At 58.3% G+C, this 19,635-nt stretch overlaps 4 protein-coding genes across 4 annotated transcripts; 1 reads left to right on the top strand and 3 right to left on the bottom strand.

Moving 5' to 3' along the window:
* Window positions 1-646: 646 nt before the first annotated feature.
* HRG_09160 (ribosomal protein l32 domain-containing protein) lies at window positions 647-1,476 on the bottom strand (the record flags this gene model as incomplete). Its single annotated transcript, XM_044867631.1, has 4 exons — window positions 647-755; window positions 835-956; window positions 1,069-1,193; window positions 1,437-1,476. 4 exons carry the CDS (start codon window positions 1,474-1,476, stop codon window positions 647-649), a joined length of 396 nt encoding a protein of 131 aa, XP_044717652.1.
* A 497-nt stretch (window positions 1,477-1,973) lies between these two features.
* On the top strand, window positions 1,974-2,762 carry HRG_09159 (ribosomal protein s9/S16; the record flags this gene model as incomplete). The annotated part of the gene is made up of 3 exons (XM_044867630.1): window positions 1,974-2,045; window positions 2,219-2,290; window positions 2,472-2,762. 3 exons carry the CDS (start codon window positions 1,974-1,976, stop codon window positions 2,760-2,762), a joined length of 435 nt encoding a protein of 144 aa, XP_044717651.1.
* A 972-nt stretch (window positions 2,763-3,734) lies between these two features.
* HRG_09158 (AAR2 protein) lies at window positions 3,735-5,270 on the bottom strand (the record flags this gene model as incomplete). The annotated part of the gene is made up of 1 exon (XM_044867629.1): window positions 3,735-5,270. One exon carries the CDS (start codon window positions 5,268-5,270, stop codon window positions 3,735-3,737), a length of 1,536 nt encoding a protein of 511 aa, XP_044717650.1.
* A 3,045-nt stretch (window positions 5,271-8,315) lies between these two features.
* Window positions 8,316-10,076, bottom strand: HRG_09157 (uncharacterized protein; the record flags this gene model as incomplete). The annotated part of the gene is made up of 6 exons (XM_044867628.1): window positions 8,316-8,344; window positions 8,410-8,745; window positions 9,040-9,220; window positions 9,492-9,718; window positions 9,794-9,982; window positions 10,043-10,076. The coding sequence occupies 6 exons, from the start codon at window positions 10,074-10,076 to the stop codon at window positions 8,316-8,318; spliced, it is 996 nt and encodes a 331-aa protein (XP_044717649.1).
* Window positions 10,077-19,635: the final 9,559 nt, after the last annotated feature.

The raw sequence follows: 19,635 nt of genomic DNA, 5'->3' as shown, positions 1-19,635 counted from the left end.
GGCCATTCAGTTTCAGTCGCGTGGGCCATGGTAGCCATCCCTTGGACATACCGTGTCCCTCGCTGCCACTTGACTCGTCTCCGAAGCAGATGTCAAGGCTAGAACTTTGCCCTTTCTGCCCATAAGGAAGCGAACACAGTGGCTTTCGTTCGATCTGGAGGAACCAAATGCCCACATGCTTGTCGTTGGGAGCCCAAGCACGCCCGCTGGGCGAGGTACGGATCAGAAAGGAGGCCCCTTGCGAAAACATGTGAAGCCTCCCTCTCCTTCTTCACACCTCGATAGCACCAGAGGGGCGTTGATCGCTGCCAGGATTCAGTGTACCATTGCATGGCTTATCCACTGATGACCACCACCACCGAGATGTTCATCGACTTCATGGCCGACTTCACCGCCAAGGCTCAACTGGGTATGCACCCCGTCTGCTGAAGCACGAGAGTGACTGACATTGATGCGTTTTGTTCATCGGAGCGTCGGATCATCTCGACAGATACATTGCCCGAGGACCTGCCAAAATCCCGCGCCCGGCCTAAGAATTCCCAGGGACGTTTGCTAACGCGGCGCAAAACCTCCCCACTCCCCTTCCCGATGTCGTCCGTAAAAAACCAGCCCCAGAAACCCGAATCTTGGATGCGCTGACGCGCGCTTACACCTCGGTCGTGACCTTTGCCTTGGCGTTTGTGACCTTGACCCCTAATTGCTTCGCGCGGGCGATGATGTCGATTCGCTTCCGGGAGGAGACGCTCGAGGCGATCCTGGAGAAGAGACGACATGTCAGCAGGCTTGGAAAAACCCCCCTCGATGGGTGTGGTCATGCAAAGGGCTTCAACGTACTCGGCGGCGTATGTTCGGTTGTGCATCATCAGGAGCTCGACGTCCTTGACGTTGTTGACGAGGAAGGATTTGTGGCCCGAGGGCATCATGTAGCGGGTCTTCTTGTTGGAGCCGTAGCCGATCTATTCGCACCGCTCGTCAGCATCGACTCCCTGAGCAATGGTCTCCCGCCACAGCTCCAGGCCCCAGGAGGGAATTTGTGGAAGGCGGCTCCAAAGGGAAAAAAAAACGTACCGAGGGCATGGCCATTGTGCCACGGAAGCGTCTCCGGACACGGTTGTCGATACCCTTGGGCTTGCGCCAGCTGGGATCGAGGCACTTGAACCGGTCACTCTGGTGACGGTTGAAGCGCTTCGTGCCTATTCACACCTCGCGTTAACATGTGCGTTTTCGACTCCAGACGGCCCACATCCGCTCCAGCTGGGCCTCCCTCTCCCCCCCTTCCGCAGCCGCCGCCCGCCAGATCCTTTTCGCACGGCCGTATATCGCAGACAAACCGCCGAAGCCTGAGTGGTACACGTCGGATAGCAGGCGGGCGACGAGAGGAGGCGGCCAAGGGGGGGATGATGCATCGCCGGATGGAGGGACCGAGAAAAACGTACGCTTCTTCACGATGGGAACGTGCTTCTTGGCGGAAACCATCTGGACAAGCCGGTCAGAACGGCGATTCCAATCTGTCGGAATCAGCGAGCATCGATGCACATACCTTGACGGCGGTTACTCCTGGGTCTGATGGCTGAGAAAGTTGGCCGACGTGGTGCTCACTCGAGGCGAAATTTTGGGCGGAGCCGAAACGATGCACTCCCCAATGTCCAAAAGGGCTTCGGTTAGGGCTTCAGTCACGTGCAGCCACCTCTTTCCCATCTCCCGTCCTTTTTTTGCTCAGCCCCGCGCACGCGCACACACACGCAGAGCGAGAAGGCCCACAGTAGCCCCAGCCCGAGAGCGGACTAGCGCCCTTCGGAAGGGCACAAACCCTCTCCCGGCGAAAAAAAATCCGCCCAGGCAAACGACGACCGCAGGCGAGAAGAGAGAAGCTCAAGCCGGAGACCCCCTCCCGACCAGACCGACCGACCGACCGATCGAGAGAGACCTTGCAAGCGCTCCTTTGCCAACGCCAGAATAACACAGCAGCAAACATGTCGTCGACGACGCAGAGCGTGCAATGCTTTGGCAAGAAGAGGACCGCCACGGCTGTCGCCCACTGCAAGGTGCGTCCGCTGCATCGCGTCTCCCGCCTGCCTTCGCCGTCGTGCTCTCGCGCCTGGCCCGCGCCGCGGTGGGCGGAGAGGTGGCAGGGTCACGGCGGCGGTGATGATCACGACGATGCCGAATTCAACGAGAGGGTGGCGGACGGCTGACTTCGCTTGCTTGGTGTCTGTAGGCTGGCCGTGGTCTGATTAAGGTCAACGGCCGTCCCCTGAAGCTGGTGCAGCCCGAGATCCTGCGCTTCAAGGTACGACTTTTCCACATCCCTCAAGCCCCAGCCCTGGGGGGAACTCGCTCCTGTCTGTCCAGCAGTCACTCGCAGTCGGGTGACTGGCATTACACTCTACGAAGTTGCCACCCGAACGGGGCCGTCCGAACGTCAGCTCTGGTCCTCGAGATTGCGAAACTGACACTCCCGTGCCCTGCAGGTCTACGAGCCCCTGCTCGTCGTCGGCCTCGACAAGTTCGCCAACGTCGACATCCGCGTCCGCGTCACGGGTGGTGGCCACACGTCCCAGATCTACGCCGTCCGTCAGGCCATTGCCAAGTCCCTCATCGCCTACTACCAAAAGTACGTCGACGAGCACTCCAAGAACATGCTCAAGCAGGCCCTCGTCCAGTTCGACCGCACCCTGCTCGTCGCCGACAACCGCCGCTGCGAGCCCAAGAAGTTTGGTGGTCCCGGCGCCAGAGCCCGTTTCCAGAAGTCCTACCGATAAGCGGACAATTGTCCCGGGGCACAGGATGGAAGGGAGATGCTGCTTATGTGTGCGTGGGTGTTGGGACAGTGCGCGACGCCACGCCTGTGCGGCGGCCATTGTGGAATGGTCCGCTTGGCAGTGGAGGGGACGTGGTCACGTCGCGGCGTGGACAAAAGGAATCGGAGTCTCTTCTTCCCTGGCGTGGGGAATAGCTTTCCACTGGGCATTTCCATGGTCTTGATTTGGGCGGTAGTAAAGGGCCTGACAGGCAAATGAAGTCTTCAAAACGTTTACGACAGAGAATACCATGATGATGTGCTTGCCCGTGGTGAAAGGTCTGGGAGCCAACTGCATGGCCGCCACTGTCGAGTCTCTTTCTAGGTACGCCTTGGGTCGGCTGGTGTCGACCGTTGAAGATGGAGAAGCAACTCGACACCACACGAAGCCCAGTTCACGTCTCATGAACTGCTTGGACGTAGGAAGCCTGCTCAGGCTCCTTACGGCTTGTCTGGAAGCGGGTGGTTGAGCAATCTACGTACAGGGCCGCAGAGGCACGAGCTTACTCGCACTGGCCGTACGAGAACAGTCAGAGCATCAGCCCCGCGCCAGTCTTGTCCATGAGGCTCGTGCCTCAACCTCGCTCATCAACCGGGCCGGGGAACTTGCGTGATGAATCAATCAGCCTTGCTATACTGAATGCGCATAAACTAACAGCCAAAACACCCAGGACTCCCCAGACACAAGCCTTTTCCGTGCCGTGCATATGCAGCTTCCCTTCCTATTCCGGCATGTCTCGTGTTTCCAATACCGAAATTCAAACGCTGTGACTCGCCTCCGACTCCATAGACGCTTTCTCGCAGCCCTCCCACGAATTATCATTACCACAACGCCAGACTCATGAGCCTAGTGGGCGGGGGGTAGTGTCAGTGACGGGGCAATGCCCCCTCTCCATGACCGCCTTCGGTCTGGCGAGAATCTCGAGATCTTCGTCTAGCTCGACAGTGACACGAGGCCAATCTGGCGCCCGTACTCATCCAGCTCGATAATCTCGGGTGCCCACTCGCCACGCTCGTCTTCGTCTTCGAGCTCACTCAACTCCACGTCCAGGTCTTCGCCATCCTCCAACCTGATCTTGCCCTTGCGGAGGTACTCGGTTTGGAGATCCCAGCCCAGCTGCGCGACAACGCCTTCGAGCCTCGAAAAGGCGACGGAGACGGAGGCTCGATCAACGTTGGCATCCCGGGATGTGCCTAGGATAAGCTCCTTCATGCGGCGCCTGTAGATGATGAGAGCGACGCGCAATTTGCGGGCGTTGGCTTCGCTGTAGTCCAGAATCGACTCATCGACCCATCCGATGCTGTGGGCAAGCTGGCCAGCGATTGTGCGGAGCAGCGCCGCAGCGAGTTGGGGCCGACGAAGGACGAGGCGATAGGCCCGAAGGAAGAGTCTGAGGACCATGTACCACCACTGTTGGATGCAGGCGTTGTTCCCCATGTACACGCCCGCGACGTAGGCGAATTGGAGCTCGCCGACAATGTCATCCTCGCTGAGACGCTTTGTTGGGGCATCAGTCATCCATGAGATGATGTGCGAGGTTGAGTCTCTCGCGTCGCGGGTACGGGCACGCCCTACCAGGGCGAGGGAGTATGTTCTGGTTTGCTGTTCGAAGCTAAACTTGAGTTCGTGTGACTGGAAGACGGGATGCGCCAGCCTCCTGTCGAGGTCCATGTCGCCGGGAAGTCTAAGCGACCCCTTGACGCGATCACACGTGTGCACATTCCATCCTTCTTCCTGCTCTGCCATAATGCGGTCCAGGATGGTCTGATCGAGGCTGCACGTCAACTCTCTCCACAAGTTGATGTTGGTCTGGATCTTGAAAGGGGACATTTCGCCGCCGGCGCGGCCCAAGGCGGTGGGATCCCGATACTGGGGCAGCTGGTCGAAGATCTTGTCCACGTTTTCTGCCTGGATGCGCGTCTCAGTGCGAGTGGGCCGAACAAACACCTCGTTGTACCGGTGCCACTGGACGACGTGGACTCTGTTGACGCCCGAGCTCATGATCCAGAAGCCGCTGCGGACCGAAGTGGCCGCAGAGTTGGAAGCCCAGAAGAAGTGGGGCCCGGCGGGCAGGCTTCTGATGCCGATGAAGTGCTTGGCTGAGAAGGAAATGGTGTCGTAGCCGATGGTATAAGCCTCGGGCAGGTGGAGGACGAGGACGATATCGCCGCCTCCCATGGCATGGAGCATTGCATTTCGAGGCGACGCAGGCTGCTTAGTCTGGGGTAGCAAACTGTACTGCGTGGTTGCGGATGGGGGCTCCAGCGGCGGCGGGCCATCGTCTTCATCGCCGTCGAACGAGTGACGAGGCGAGTCATCGTGCCGGACAAGGTGCAGAGTGCCAAAGGCGTAGACTCCAATGCCCTTGACCGAGTCGTATGACTTCGTAGAGCGGCCGCTGGTAGAGGCGGTCGAGTTGGATTTGGCGATGCCCTTGGGCATCCACAGTGACGAGGCTTTGGAGTCCATGGCTGGCTATCGTGGTCGCGTGTGCGTGCGGCCTTGGGCTCTGCCAGAGAGAGGGGCAGGGGGACGGGGATTATGATGACGATGAAACAAGGGATGTGAAGATGAAAGGTTGACGGGCGAAGAGGAAAGAATGAATCAAACGAGCGTCGTCCTGGCCGGCCTTCTTTTCCCCGCCGTGGTTGCTTGGCAGCTGAAGAGGAGATGCTGAGCAGGCGGGATCGGGGAAGAGGCAGTGCCCGGTCCTGCTGCTGGCCCTGCGACTGGAACGGGGGTCTCTCTGCTGCAGCAGCTGCGGAGGGCGATGACCACGGATGCTGTCGACGAATGGTGATGCGTCGCCGACGATGATGATGATGATGGTGCCTTTGTTTTTTGTGTGTCAGGGATTTTCTTCACACGCCATGTGCCTGGTTTTGTGCTGTTGCCATGTCGCCCGAGGACACCTTTCCCCATCCCTCTCGTCCTCGCTGTTCTCTCTCAATGTTTTTTTCTTTTCCCTGTAAGTTCTGGCTCCTGAAGGCAAAGGTAAGAGAAGCTGCGGGGGAAGCGTCATCGTGGAGGCAGTCACCAACTCTACTCTGGTGATGATGAGTCAGCCGCCAGCTTCGCACTACGTGTCGTGTCGTTTACCCTCGGCGGCTGCATGTCGTCCAAGGCAAATCTGACGGCTGTGTCGAGGGGCCGCCGACGCCGTCGTGATGCGTCGATGACACTCGGGCAGCTGTTTTATACTTTGATGGGGCGTAATCGAGCCGTGTTGGAGGTGGTGGCGGAGGCTGAGCTGGCTTGCGCACAGTACACTCTGTATCCGTACGGCTGGCCGAGCTCGTATCCTCCTAGCCTTCTTTGGGAGCTTTTATACACTGATGAGGGGGGAGGGGGGAAAACAAGAAGAAAGTCAAGCCATGGCGGCAGGAGGGAAAGAGAGAAACAGCTAATTATCCGTTTCCGTATCACCGTAGCTTTTCATCCTGGACGTGGACACGAAAGCTAGCTCTTCCTCTTTGGTTGCATATTGACTAGGTGGCCGGTACTCCCGTAGAGAGAGAGAGAGACATGACATGCATGCTGTACATACTTCAGAAGCAAGAAATGCATTTGGCGGTGGCTTATTGTCCATTACCGCAAAATGTCTTGTAAACCTTGTCCTCGTCAGCAACCTCTCTGGCTGCCTTTGCAGAGCCTCGTCGACGAGCCCAAGTGAAAAATGCACATGACGGCCGACCCCCCGACCTCATCATGATCGCTTTGCTGCTGTTGCACAAGACGCACAAGACGCACAAGGCTGCTTGTACCACCCCGAATGCTGCCGGCGTACTGCTCTCACTCCCCCATGTCGAATCTAAAATCCGCCATCCCTAACCTTTTTTTTAATTCCCCGGCGCGCCGCCCGTTGGTAGCACAAGCTCGATAATGCATACATGGACAGGAGGGGGGCGTGGGAGCCACCCTCTACCAAATGTTCGGAGCCGAAACAGGTACCCCAAGCGTCCCAGCGCAACGGGCCCGCGCTAAACAGCAGCCCGCCCACTCCCAACCTCGTCCCTCTTCTTCACCTCGCGTCCATCAAACTGTCTCTTCCAATCGCAGCCAAATCGCAGCCAAATCGCAACCAGTCGCAAAGGACACGCAACTCTTCCTTCAACCCCCCGTCTACGGGAGTACAGTACTTTGCACCGCAGTCGTCGGAGCTCCCCCCCCCCACACTGGTGCACCGCTGGGTACCGACTCCCACCCAGGCTCAACTCTCGGTTACCCGACGCCGAGCTACATCCGCCAACCCGGCTCCCGACCTTGCGTCGAAAAATCTACTCTGCATACGCTCACTCTCACGGTTTTCTGGCTCCAAGAACTCGAGCCAACATGCTGGCGCGCCCCCCTCTTTGTCTAAGCTCCCCGTCGCGTCGCACAAACGCCGCGTGGCCGTCCCTCGTGGCTCCTTATGCAGGTCATTTTTTAGAGCCCTCGCCCACTTTAGCTCCCGCCTTTCTGTAATACCTCCAATACGTACACCCTAACCGCCCTTTATTAACCTCCATCTCTTCTTAATTACCTACACCACCACCTCGGCTCGGCCTACCTTGGCTCGGCCTACCTTGGCTCGGCCTACCTTAGGCTGTTGTCCGTCTTGCCTCTTATTTAGCTGGCCCAGCTAGTCAATCCAGTCACGCAATTATAAATCCCCGTCGCCCATCCGCCTCCTTCATCGGCCTGCCTTCGTAGTCACCTTTAATTTCGTGTCTATTGCAAGTGCAGTCTTGCAAGAAAGCGTCATACACGTCTTCCTTGCTTGCCAACCCCTCTTCTCTGCTTTGCCTTCAAACTCCTACACGGCTCAAGCGCCCGTCCAATTCACCGGCCTCTTGTATCAACCTCACCGTCCATGGCTCGCCTCATGTCTCATCCAAAAACACGTCGCCAGCTTCTCGACTGCCTCGCGGCCTCGATTGATCATGAATCTCCCCCGTCTCCTGCCAACGGCGCGGCTCCTCAAAGATCCCCATGCGCTGGCTGCGAAGCTGACAAACCGATGCGCCTCGTGGTTGCTACGCCGAGCACCTCCCCACTGCCGCAGGCCCTTCGCAGCTAGGAAACAAAGCAACAAGGGAAATCCCCTTGAAAATGCAAAGCCTCCACCCAGTTTTACCTATCCGATGCCCGCGCGTATATGACGGCAATGAAACCAGGATGGATACTCGGAATAACAAAATCAAACGAGAACGCACAACAGGAAAAGAGACCAGATTCGGTCCGCGTGTGCTTCGCCCGCCAGCCCAACGAGACTCCGTGTGTACACAAGATGAATTTCAACCCAAAAGCATCCGTCGGTCAGAGCCGGTTGCCAAAGTCATACGTCCCCTGACCATGATCGCCATTCGGCGACGGTAGCTGGAGACGTGGGGCAGCAGACGCGAACAAGCAAAGCGGGAAGGGGTGCTTGCAGTCCCAAACAGTGGCCCGATAATATACAGCCGTCGTTCCCTTCCGCCCAGTCATGTTTGGCCTAATGCACGATGAGACGTTTGCCACGGTTTTCAAGAGCGCTCAGTGGCTAGGGGGCTGCCCGCCGTTTGCTGCTCATCTGTCAGCCGGTCCACGCCCAACGCGAGTCGCCACATTTTCCCTCGAAGCTACGTACATTGGCTGTAGATGCTTTGGTGTGCTTGGCCGTAAGGAGAATGTGGTTGGTAGTTGGGATATATGTGGCTGGTGTTGTAGTCGGGTAAAGGCTGCTGAGGCACTGTGCTAGATGGCGGTGCCGGGTATTGTGCGGGTTGATAACCGATGGGAGGCAGTTGCACCGGACGAGAGCCAGGGTATGTCGTCGTGGGCGTTCCGTCTGGTCCTTGAGGCTCTGGGCCGCCGTTCTGAGCCGCCGCTGCCGCCTGCTGCCGTTGTCGCTCCTCCTCGGCCTTGCGCTGGGCATCTTCCTCCTTCTTTCGCTGCTTCCATTCCTTGCGGATTTCCTTGAACTCTAAATTGCACAAGTTAGCTCAGTGGTTCTCGCGAAAAGGGCGGAAAAGATTATGTCTGAAGCAGAGATCCGGGCCAGGAGTTACGGCAAGTGACGTTGGAGTCACTTCCCGCAAACCTCATCGCCGAGCACGACAGTCGCTGGGTCTCGCAGTGCAGGCAACGACCGTGAGACATGAGGCTGAGAATATTCAAACAGACGCAAGAAACGCAAGTGCGCTGGCAATATCCCACTGCCGTCTAGAGCATGTGTGCCAGGCCGGAGGAAGAGACAAAAAAGGAAATAGCCACGTGCCTTCAGGGGTTCGTTTGGGGCCATGCGATTGCATCGTCACATGGGCGTTCAGGTGATTCAGCGTGCCGTAGGCCTTCTCGCAACCGTTCCAGCCGCACTTGTACATCCGCTCGATCTCTTCATATCGCCTCCGCGGTCGCTTGTGCTGCTGCGCTCCAGGGATTGGGACGAAGGAGTAAACCTGGATCGGGTTGCATTAGCCTCGATACTAGCAAGAAGGTGCCAGAATGCCTGCGAGGATGTCGAGCCTCTGCCAAGGATGCCGGGGTCCCGAGCATCCCGCCTCTCCGCCGCAGAAGGGCCCTCGATCCACCACATAACATGACAGCATCGCCAGCTGGAGAGCGAGCATGTCGTGGCTGGAGGAGTCGCATCTTCCGTCGACGACGCAGCAAGGCATTGACCGAGTGCTTGCAGGTTTCCGTGTAAAAAGGCTTGCGTCGCAAACTCACCTGGTTGGGTCTCTGCTGAGGTGCCGAGGCCGGCGATTGTGCATACACGGGGTGACCAGGTGTCAAGGGGGGTCCTCCATGCTGTCCGTAGCCCGTCCAGTCCGGACGCGGTTGAGCGTACATGCTGCCACTGGGGTGAGAGTAACTGTGTGCCATGTCTGGATTCGCGGCATACGGCGAGTGCTGCCCGTAGGGATAAGTTGGACTGGGCGCCGCGATGGACGGATCTATAGGTACATCGTTGTCAGAATTGACCGCGTGGGCTTGATGGCTACGCCCATCCTGCTGGGGCATTGACGGACTGTTCTGCTGTTGCGCCATACCGCCGCCGCCGCTGGTGCCGCTAGCTGGATGGTATGAACGCTGGATGTGGTCCGGGAAAGATCCTGATCGCGCCGAAGGTGGATAGACACTGTATTCCGAGCTAGGGGTGGCCGAGGTCGGGTAATTGACTTCTTGTTTGACCGGGTATTGCGCAGCAGACGCGTGATCTGCCGACGAGCCTTCAGAATGGGTGTCGCCGAAGTTGCTGGGATAGGGCGAGGGCAAACCTGACTGCGAGTACTCCTGAGCACCGCGGTCCATAAGAAGAGCTGGGTGAGGGAGCCGCGTGGTGTTGCCTTTGAGGGTCGCCCGAGGAACCTGGAGGAAAGAGATGCGCAAGGAAGCAGCAGTCGGGACGGTATGCAACGGAAGCGTGATGCTATCGCGTTGGCGCCAGGAACATGCTACGTCTCCACAGATCTCTTTGTATGAGACGGAGGCCGGCCAGTCTTTTTAGCTTCCAGGGCCGCGTCAAGCTGGTTTGGCGTTGGTCCGTCCGGTGGTAGGGGTAGTTAAGGATGATGGCGGAGCGAGTCCAGAAGTAAGAAAGCCTCGGGGTAGCAGGGCGGTAAGGTAGCCGGTCCGGTTATGTATATGTTTGGCGGCGCGAATGGGGCGGCGTTGCGGTGCTTTGCAAGGCCACACGGAAGATTATGTTTGCAGCAGAGGGAGGATGACAGCAGAAACCAGAGCCAAGTAAGTCTGGCGCGCGGATCTCTGCTGGGGGACAAGCCAAGGATGTTTGCGCTCGTCCACAAACACAGGAAGAGGTCGAGGGGCTAAAATGGCCTCCGTACAGATTGGGGAGTACGACACTATTATAGTGCGGTATAGAAGATTGGGGTTGGCACTAGAGTGGACTCTGCCGAGGACCCAGGTTCAACTGAGTCTAGCGCCTGACTCGGAGATGGATCAAGGGGGTGCGTGTAGCCAGGCAGCACGTTTCTCCCGACGAAGATGCGTGCGTGTGTGCGTGCGCGACTTGGCTCTGGGGGAAGCTTGTTGACTGACGCTGGTGAGGCTCGCGCTCCGGCGACAGTAGCAAGCCCGAGTTGCCAAGGGTTGGCAGGGCTGGCAGGGCCGTGCCAGCAGACGATTAGGAGGGGTGAAGGGCGTGTGCCGTGTGCCGTGTGCCGTGTGCCGTGCAAAGCTTCTCTTGTCTGGTCGTGTCGTCTTGGACGACAACAAACGACGAGGCGGCAGCGGTTGTGCGTTGCGGTGCGGCGCGGCGCGCGGGACAGGCGAAAATTTATACGGTCCTTTGACGAAAAATGAATGACGGGGTAATGGATAAAGGCGAACTCCGCAGTACTGGGCGTGGCCACACAACGCCTGGAAAGAGAAGAGAGGGTGGGACTGGCCACAGCTGAGCCGTGAGCAGACCAGAGCAGAGGCGAGGCAGAGGCAGAGGCAGAGCAGCGCACACACGCACGGTTCCGGATTTTCCAGGCCAGACGTGGGGTGGGGGGAGAGGAGGGAGGGAGGGGGGGGAGGCGCCAGTCCGGAGTGGTGGGATGCGCTTATCGAAGCGGCGGTATGGGCTTCTCGAGGGGAGAGGTGAAGGGGGGGGGGCCACCAAAGGGGGGGGCGTGCGAATGAATCGCCTCCGAGGTAGCGTCAACAGCTCTGTTCTTTATTTTCGCCTGCGAGCAAGAGGGCGGGCGCGCGAAGCTGGTGAATCGTTCTGCAGGGCTGGTGCTGTCCCGCGCGGATCGTGTTCGAGCTCTGGCTGATTAGGTATGGATCGTTTTATTCTTATATCTCCATGTCCCGGATCCCAGGGCAAGGGGAGCCGGACGCAGCAAGCCGTGGGATACAGCAGGCAGATGACTGACAGAGAAGCGGTGGATGCGGAAGGAAGACGGGAGGACGGGGTTTGAGAGGGAAGGAAAATTCGAAGCAGCAGGTGTTGGACTCTGCCCGCGGCTTGTGCACTGTGGGAGTACAGTACAAGGGACTTGCTCGCCTGCGTTCGGCGTGCTCCCCCTTGCCAGTACAGTACAGTGCACGACTGGAGGCGCAAGCCATGTACAGAGTACCTGCGTGCCCACGAGCCCTATAGACAGACACAGACACGGCGTCACCGAGGCTGGTGAGCCAACCCGGGAGTGGATGAGGGAGGAAGGCATGGGTGGCAGAAAGGCGCCGGGGTTTTGCTCGAAGCTGATTCCTGGATGAAATTTGGATGGCCAATTGGCAACTTTGTGGGAGGGCACAACGAGGCAACGAGGCCCTGCTCCGTACCGTGTACGGTATCCGTACTGAGGCAGAATAAGGCAAATACCTCGGTGTCTTTTGCCAGATACCTGTCGGCCCCACGTCTTCATGTGCTCGACACAGGTACTGCTCAACCTCTTGCCAGTACCCTCGTATCCCTGTCTGTCCCGCAGCGCGGCGCCATGGTTGTCATGATTCTTGGCCCCCTTGGATCACCCCGGTCGACTTCACCAGGGAACATTGAGCAAGGGCCCACGCGCGAAAGCAGAGCAACTGGAAGGAAGACTTCGTGCTGGTGTTGTCGTCGAGGTCAGGTCGTGAACATAACCAGCGCCTACCTGGTACGGCACATGACGGGTGGGTACTGGATGCCCGGGACCGAGAAGAGTGATAAGGTGAGGAGATAAAGGTAAGGTAGGTGGGTACTGCGGACTCGATCACGAAAGAAGGGACGGCGCAGCCCTGCTGCGCTAAGTGATTACCCCTAGGTACCGTGGCAGTCAGTACAAGGGCCACGTTGAGCATGGCCGCCAAGGTCCCCTACCCTAGGGCAAGGTCATATGGATATTGCCTCGCGACCCCAGCTGACTTGGCTACCGGGATGGTGAGGCGTCGTCGCGAACCTCTGCGAAGAAAAGTGGCTGGCCCAACGACGGGCGAACAAGCCAAGGCAGCATGGCAATATGGAACCGCGGTAATCCATCAGCTGCGTGCTGCTGCGGGCGCCAACTCCCCCGAGGCAGAGGAAAGTTACCCGTATCCGTACTGTATGCGAGCGTGTACCTGTACGGCACGCGCTGCTCAATCTCGTAGAGGAACAAGGGTGGGTGCTGGCCGGCGTCGGTCCGTGGAATGGATGTACATGGCATTACTTGCCGCGCCCCGACGCAAGCAGTGGTGCCGACCAGGCGGTGGAGGTATCTGCTCCGTACCTCGGACGCAGCCAAGGTTTTCCCCATGCACGGTGCGCCAACCCGATTCCCCAGCTGCGTAGGATCTGCAGCCTTGCTTCTCTTTGATTTCATCATTTCCTTCTCTTTCCTCTCCTCGCGCAACGTCCTTTCCATGCCAGGCGACAAGAGAGGGCCGGGGTCTCCCTCGCCCTGGCCTCTTCACGACATGTCAGCCCAATCAGACCTGTCGCTTTGTGGTTCAGCGCTCGAGCACCATCTGGGGTCAGCGATGGCAAAAGCCTCCGGAAGCGAAACGTCTGACCAAGTACAGCTACCCACCGAGACTTGCCTGGATGCCCTCCTTGAGAGTAAGCGTGCATGTGTCCGTACCGAACTCGACCTCACATCCTCGTGGTACTACTGTACAGGGCCTGGTGGTTGAGGGCGTGAGGGGAGCGGCGGGTCTATTTTCTGAGATGGGGGGTTTTTTTTCCAAGGGAAAAACATACCAAAAGGGCTCAGGAAGTTGCCGAGGCAGGGCTAATGTGCGAATGCTCTTGGGCTCCCATGGCCTTGGATCGACGTCGTCTCGACGCTTCTGACGGTGCGACGCGGGCCGGAGGCAGCGGCACCCGGCGAGACGGTTCGCAAAAATGCGCTACCACCCAAGTGCAATACTAACGCCCGCAAGCTCTCTTTTATTCTCCGGCTTCCGACAGACAACGCGTGGTCTTGGCTGTTCACTAATAAGGTACAGAGCATTAGATGAGCTAACGCCTACCCAGTGAGTGCTACCACCTTGCCACCGTCAGCTTGCGTAGGGCGGCCTGGCCACGACTGAGAGCCTATGCCGGGTGGAATGGCAAGCCTGAGGACGGGGTTTCGACGAGCCATAGGGTCAGTCTAGCAGCAAGCCGACCCCAGTCAAGTAACAAGCGATGGCAGCCGCCGTGTAACAAGCGATTGCCTTAGTGCTGGCTCTAGTCTGGCAGGGATCCCCGCGCCCTTCCCGCGAGACGAAACGTCGAGGCTGGAGAGACTAGCAAGCAACTGGAGAAATCGACGACAAGCAAGCCCGGCTGTCGATTGGCGCCCAGCGCCTCTACCTCGTCTGCGCGTGTGTTGGACATTTCCGGAGCGATTGCCGCCGCCTCGACCCAAGGCCAAACGCTGCTGCACGGGCCCAGGGTTTGTCTCTTTCCTGTCTCTTTTCTTGTGGCCAACAGCCGTACCTGACATAACCTTGGCACCTTGGATGGCGGTGCAGGAAACATCCATGCGTGAATGTGCAAAGAAGATACAGTATGGCGCCTAGAGATACTACGTTGCGGGTACGGCTGCCGTCGTCTCCGGCAAGGCGCCGTACGTGCCGCCACAGTTGGCAGTCTTGGCTTGTTGACCTTTTCCCTTGATCGATCGCAACAAGGATCCCGGGCCCACATGCATTGCAACGAAAAGCTTCATGCTGTTTCGTATGCACGTGTGCGTGTGTGTATGCATGTGCGTGCGTATCGACTACTCGTATGTACGAGTGTAGGTGCCGGCACAAGTATCCGTACACGCTACTACGGCGAAAAGGTATTTACAATATCCATGCATGCCACGGTTCTCTTTGCTGCCTATGCCGGGCAATGCACATGCAGATACTGTGCTTGACCTGTGCCAGGCAGTATGAAGCACTGGGTGGTGGCGCATCGTAGCTGCACACGCATCCACGCACACGCACACGCTCACACACACGCTCACACACACACACACATGCTCACACACACACACATGCCTGCCATACCTCCTCATACCTCCTCATACACTCTCACTCAATCACCCTCTCGCGCCTATCCGCACACCCCTCCCCCTACTCACCCTTTCATACATAACTCTGTACAGGGGCAGGCAATGAATGCCCTGCCCAGGCTCTGCCATATTTACGTACGGTAGTAACGTGCGGGGGGTACCGTCCACTGGAGCTCATGGCCAACAGCCTCCGAATTCAGCTGCCTACATTGGGTACTGCACATGCAAACAGGACTCGCCTTGGGCCTCTTTGCCTGCCGCGCCCCCTCCCCCCCGTCGTCCCCTCGTCGGCCACCACACTCAGCCCTGCCCCTGCGCCATCCTATCATGTTGCTTGCTCGTCTTGCCCTCAGTCATATCTGTAGGGCCTGCAGAGTCACCTGGCCGCGACCGTGGGCAACCCGGCCACCTGGGACGCGTCTGCAGAGCGCACGGAGATTGGCGGCACCGAGGCCACGGTGCTTGGTGCTTGGTGCTCGGTGCTTGGTGCTTGGCGCTTGGTGCTTGCATCTTGATTTGGCAAGGTGTCCCTGCCCAATACCTGCAATCGCATCTCGACGCTCGGTGCTTGGGTCTTGTCGGCTGCAAAATGAACATGACGAGCCAAGTTGGTACTACGTCATGAGTGCGCTCTGCAATTCAAAGTGCCTGAATGCAGCAGAGCTCATAGGGGGAAGGTGGTCGGCCAGAACTGGCCCGTTTGCTCCGCTGCTCGCGGGTGTACGTGGCCAGGGCCACGCACATGATGTCGTTGATTTGTGAACTCGGCAAGGCAAAATCCGGACATTTTCGTTTCGGGCGCTGGGCGGGGGATGCTTCGTAGCAGGCAAGATAGGCAGGTAGTAGCTACATGGTAGCTCCCTCGCGCCCCTTCCTTCCCCCCCTTTCTCCAACAAGATCAAGACTTTTCGCTCCTGTCGACTTCTCTCGGGCCCGACAAGTTGGCCGCGGTTAGGTAGGGCCTCCGTCTATCCGCGCGCTGGCTGTTGGGCGTCGCGACAAGTCGAGCCAACAGACGCGCGCAGAGATTGGTCCGCCTCGTACGGTAGACGCGCCAGCTACGTACGTACAGCCCAAGTACTCGCAGTGCTGTGGGAGAGGAGCAGAGGATATGTGGAGGGGGCGTGACGATATCCCTAAGTCCCTATATCCCGACGTACTAGTAGTGCCCGATGCGAGGGATAGGCTACCCTATAGTACCCATGCGGGCCGAGTGAATGCCCGTAGGCCTGTAGCAGAGCATGGCTGCCTAGGCATTTAGGCAGGTACCTAGGCGGTTCCACGTACTGCCAGAGTCGGGCAACCATGACGACGCAACCGCCGCCTCGTTGCCTCTCGAGACGCGCCGCGCTTGTCCGTCAGCCGTTGCCCGCGATATCGAAATCCACGTGTTGGACGGCTCTTGTGTAGCCCGCAGGCCTGGAACACCACGAGTCCTCGACCACCGGGGTCCGGCCTCACGTGGTGAGTCCACTGATGCGCGCACCCATGTCCACACTAAGCAGATGGCGCCCGCCTGTCTCGGTGCGGTGCCACATCGTCGACGTCGCTCACCACCAATTTGTGCTCGGCATAATGTGCATCAAACGCTTCTCCTCCCTTTGGCCTTCGGAAGAAAATGCTGCCCCTTTGCTGGAAGCGGAAACCCCGTCGCATGCCCCGACGTCGCCATTTGCTGCATCGAGTGGCACAGTCCATCACATTATGGTCCCTCCGATTTGACAGCGCCATTGCTTTCGCGTCTGGTCGTCCCCCGAGTGCTCTCTCGTGTAACATAGCAGCTGCCATGGACTTAACGGACATGCATGTCCGCGATCCAATGGACGGCGGCCTTGCCCGCCACCCATCACTCAGCCCGCAGCTGCTGCAGCACGGTTGAGTGGTTGACGAGTGGGTGGCCAGATGCCCTCTCTTGGGATCAGAGTAATAAAAGCAAGTTGGGACAAAGGGCTGACCTGCTCAAAGCCGAAAATCGTCCAGCGCCAGGCAACGTACATCAGGCTTCTGATGCCCAAGGTCCGTACGAAACAGCCTCTCGACCCCCAAGCCACGGCAACAAGGCATCTTCCGGCGGGCAAAGAGCGGGGTTGACTGGCGCGGCGTTGACGGACAATGTGTTGCTAACCTCCACATGCTAGTCACTAAGCATTGCCATGGCCCCAATTCCTTTCCCGAAATTCAAGCATCGCCAAGCGGTGGATCGCCATAGGGCAGACTCAAACCAGTCGGGATCAAGAGGAAGCCATCTCGCCATGGGCTGTCTCGTGTGGCAATGATTGCAAGGCCTCGGCTGCACAGGCAACCAGGCCCACATGCTCCAGATGAGCCAGCGTATCTGAGATGACTTCAGATGTCAAGCGTGGCAGCGCTCGAGTCGCTGGCCAGCTAAAGAAAGGGAGGGGGTGTGGGCTTAGGATGGGTGGGAGACACTGGCCCCACACAGTCCCTGTCGAACACCGCCATACTTTTCAACGACTAGTTATCCCAACATTGCGAGTACCTGCTTGTAAGAGTACGGATACGCGCCATCCAAACCAAAGCGGCGAGGCCGACTAGTGCCGTTCCGCCACGGCGGTTAGCCAGTTACATCAGGAACCATATTTCCAAGCGTCGCCTTGGGGGATACAACCGTGGCTACTGCAAATTCTGCAATGCTAGCACAACATATACAATCGCGAGCCTCATGGACGGAATCAATACCCATATCTGGAGTCCGGCAAGCTAGCCCAGCCTCGAGATTAGGTCTCATGGCCACGGGCGGTACGAGTAAAGTCAATCCAAGAGCGATGACAATTTACCGACAAGCCTAGGGGCAAGCACATCAAGACGGCCCTTCCGAGACTGTGCTCTGACAAAGCCAGCGCAGCAAAATCTTACACTCTGTCTCGGCTTCTCACCTCGACCTCTTGAGCACTTAGATTGCGTCCCCGCTGGTCTCACGCGATGTCTCGGCTCCTCACATCGACCTCTTGGCATATTTCCATCTCGGCCGTGCCGCTGGACCCTGGTGAGCATCAGCGTGGCAAATGGCAGAAAGACGCAGCAGCGGTGGAGCGCAGGGAAAGCCGCATTCAGTCAGCGGGTCGACCCAGGATCTACCCCCCTTCTCGTGCGGAAGCCGAGGCGGTCTACATTGATTACTTGACGGAAACCTGAGCTTCAACCAGCCGTTAGCCCCCGATTTTGGAAACCAGCGATACCCGGAGGGCTCGGGCACACGTCTGGCGAGATGGGCGGCTGAGAAGCACGACGAGCATCATCGTGGAAGCCCAGTGAAGCAGCCCAAACTGAACCGCGGCGTGTGGTTGAATCCTGGCCCCTGCATGGACGAAACTCCAATGAAAAGAGGCAAAGTGCTCCGATGCCTGCTTCCAGCTGCAGATATAGACATTGAGCCCCGCTACCTTGATGAAACTACGAGCCAGATCCAGGAACATGCGCATGCCAGCCAAGCCGTGGCAAGCAGCAGGTTCTAGCGGCCGACGGCTCTTGAATATCTGGTACACTAAAAATGGGTAAGAACGAAACCGAAGAGGGCTACAATACTAGTGCACAGACGCCTCGAGCTAGTGTTGAATGGGATCATTCGATGGCTGAGAGTTCACGCCACCACTCACCGCAAGTATCACAACTATTTCATCGCCCGATGCTGCAGAGCAGGGCCTGCGGAACGAAGCAAGCCCCGTCTTGCCGTTGACGAAGACCCCTGAGCACTGCAAGTCTGCCAAAGTGTCTGCAAAGCCAGCACCCAATCCGGAGAAGACTACGGAGTAAGGCCCTTGAAGCCAATCCGGGTCGTGACTAGTGGATCTGCGGCTGCTGGCGAGCTGGCGACAGGATGGTGGTCTAGCGTGACAAGCGTCGAGCCTCGTGGTTCCAGCAACCGTCAGTCAGAGGTATCCTTTACGTGCTCTACACTGTACCTACTGGGGTTATGGTTGATGGTTGGAGGACATGGGCTTCGCGGATTTTGCAGCTCCGAGACCGAACCATTTTGTGGTCAGCAACAGTCCGATAACCATGGACTTTCGACGAGAAGTTTATTGACAAGGGCTACAAACGAACCGGCTGCGCAGTGGGCCGTCGATGAAAAATTGTGACTGTCCCACGCCGACAGATTGCGACGACACTCGCCAAAGAGCGTCAAGTTGCTAGCGATGGGGCTCACAGTGCGGTGCTCGAGCGAGAGGAACACGTGCAGCGAGACATGGCACACACGATACAACGAGGAAAAGCGCGGGCGAGCCATTGGCTCCTTGGCCGCGAATACACGAGACAAAAAGGGGGGGGGGGTGTGATGAGGCATGGGGCCCCGGCCAAACCTCGTGCTCGGGAATAAAGCGCCATCAAAAACTGGCGGTCGACTTGGTGGCCGGACCTAGCTCCGGAGCAGAGGGGTCAAGGACGAGTGGTGTCAAAGAGACGGACGACGTCTTACGATATTTTCTTACTCGGCACCCATTGCAGCATTGCGGGCGTGCATGGGACAAGGGAGATTTTCCAACAAGAGAGGTGAGGTGAGGTGAGGCGAGAGAGTTGCCCCCCTTCCCCCCCCTTCCCCCGGCTCTCAAAGTTTGGGCCGCAAAAAAAAATTGCAAAGACGGCTTTTGTTGCCGTCGATCTTGATCGTCTGGTAGACTGACTGACTGGATGGGGCAGCCCCCTTGTCCACTTGGGGCTGACAGCGGCAAGGGTCGAGCATCCATCGTGAAATGCCACGCCCGAGCCAGGCCAAAAGAACAATGACGATTCACTCTTGTCGATTTCTGGGGAAGCCGGACAGAGGGGCGCGCGGCTGAGGCGGGTGAGAATGTGTTGAGCTGACACTACCTGGGCTAGTCCATGTGCTAACAACCCAGCCACCACCTTTCCACCCGTCGAAACAAGAAATTACTGCTCACCCATAGATGAGAGAC

The sequence above is a fragment of the Hirsutella rhossiliensis genome, assembly GCF_020360975.1.
Source record: "Hirsutella rhossiliensis strain HR02 chromosome Unknown scaffold00011, whole genome shotgun sequence".
In the NCBI taxonomy this organism is placed as follows: domain Eukaryota; kingdom Fungi; phylum Ascomycota; class Sordariomycetes; order Hypocreales; family Ophiocordycipitaceae; genus Hirsutella; species Hirsutella rhossiliensis.
Note: the sequence above shows the minus strand (reverse complement) of the source record. Positions and strands in the feature narration are given on the sequence as shown.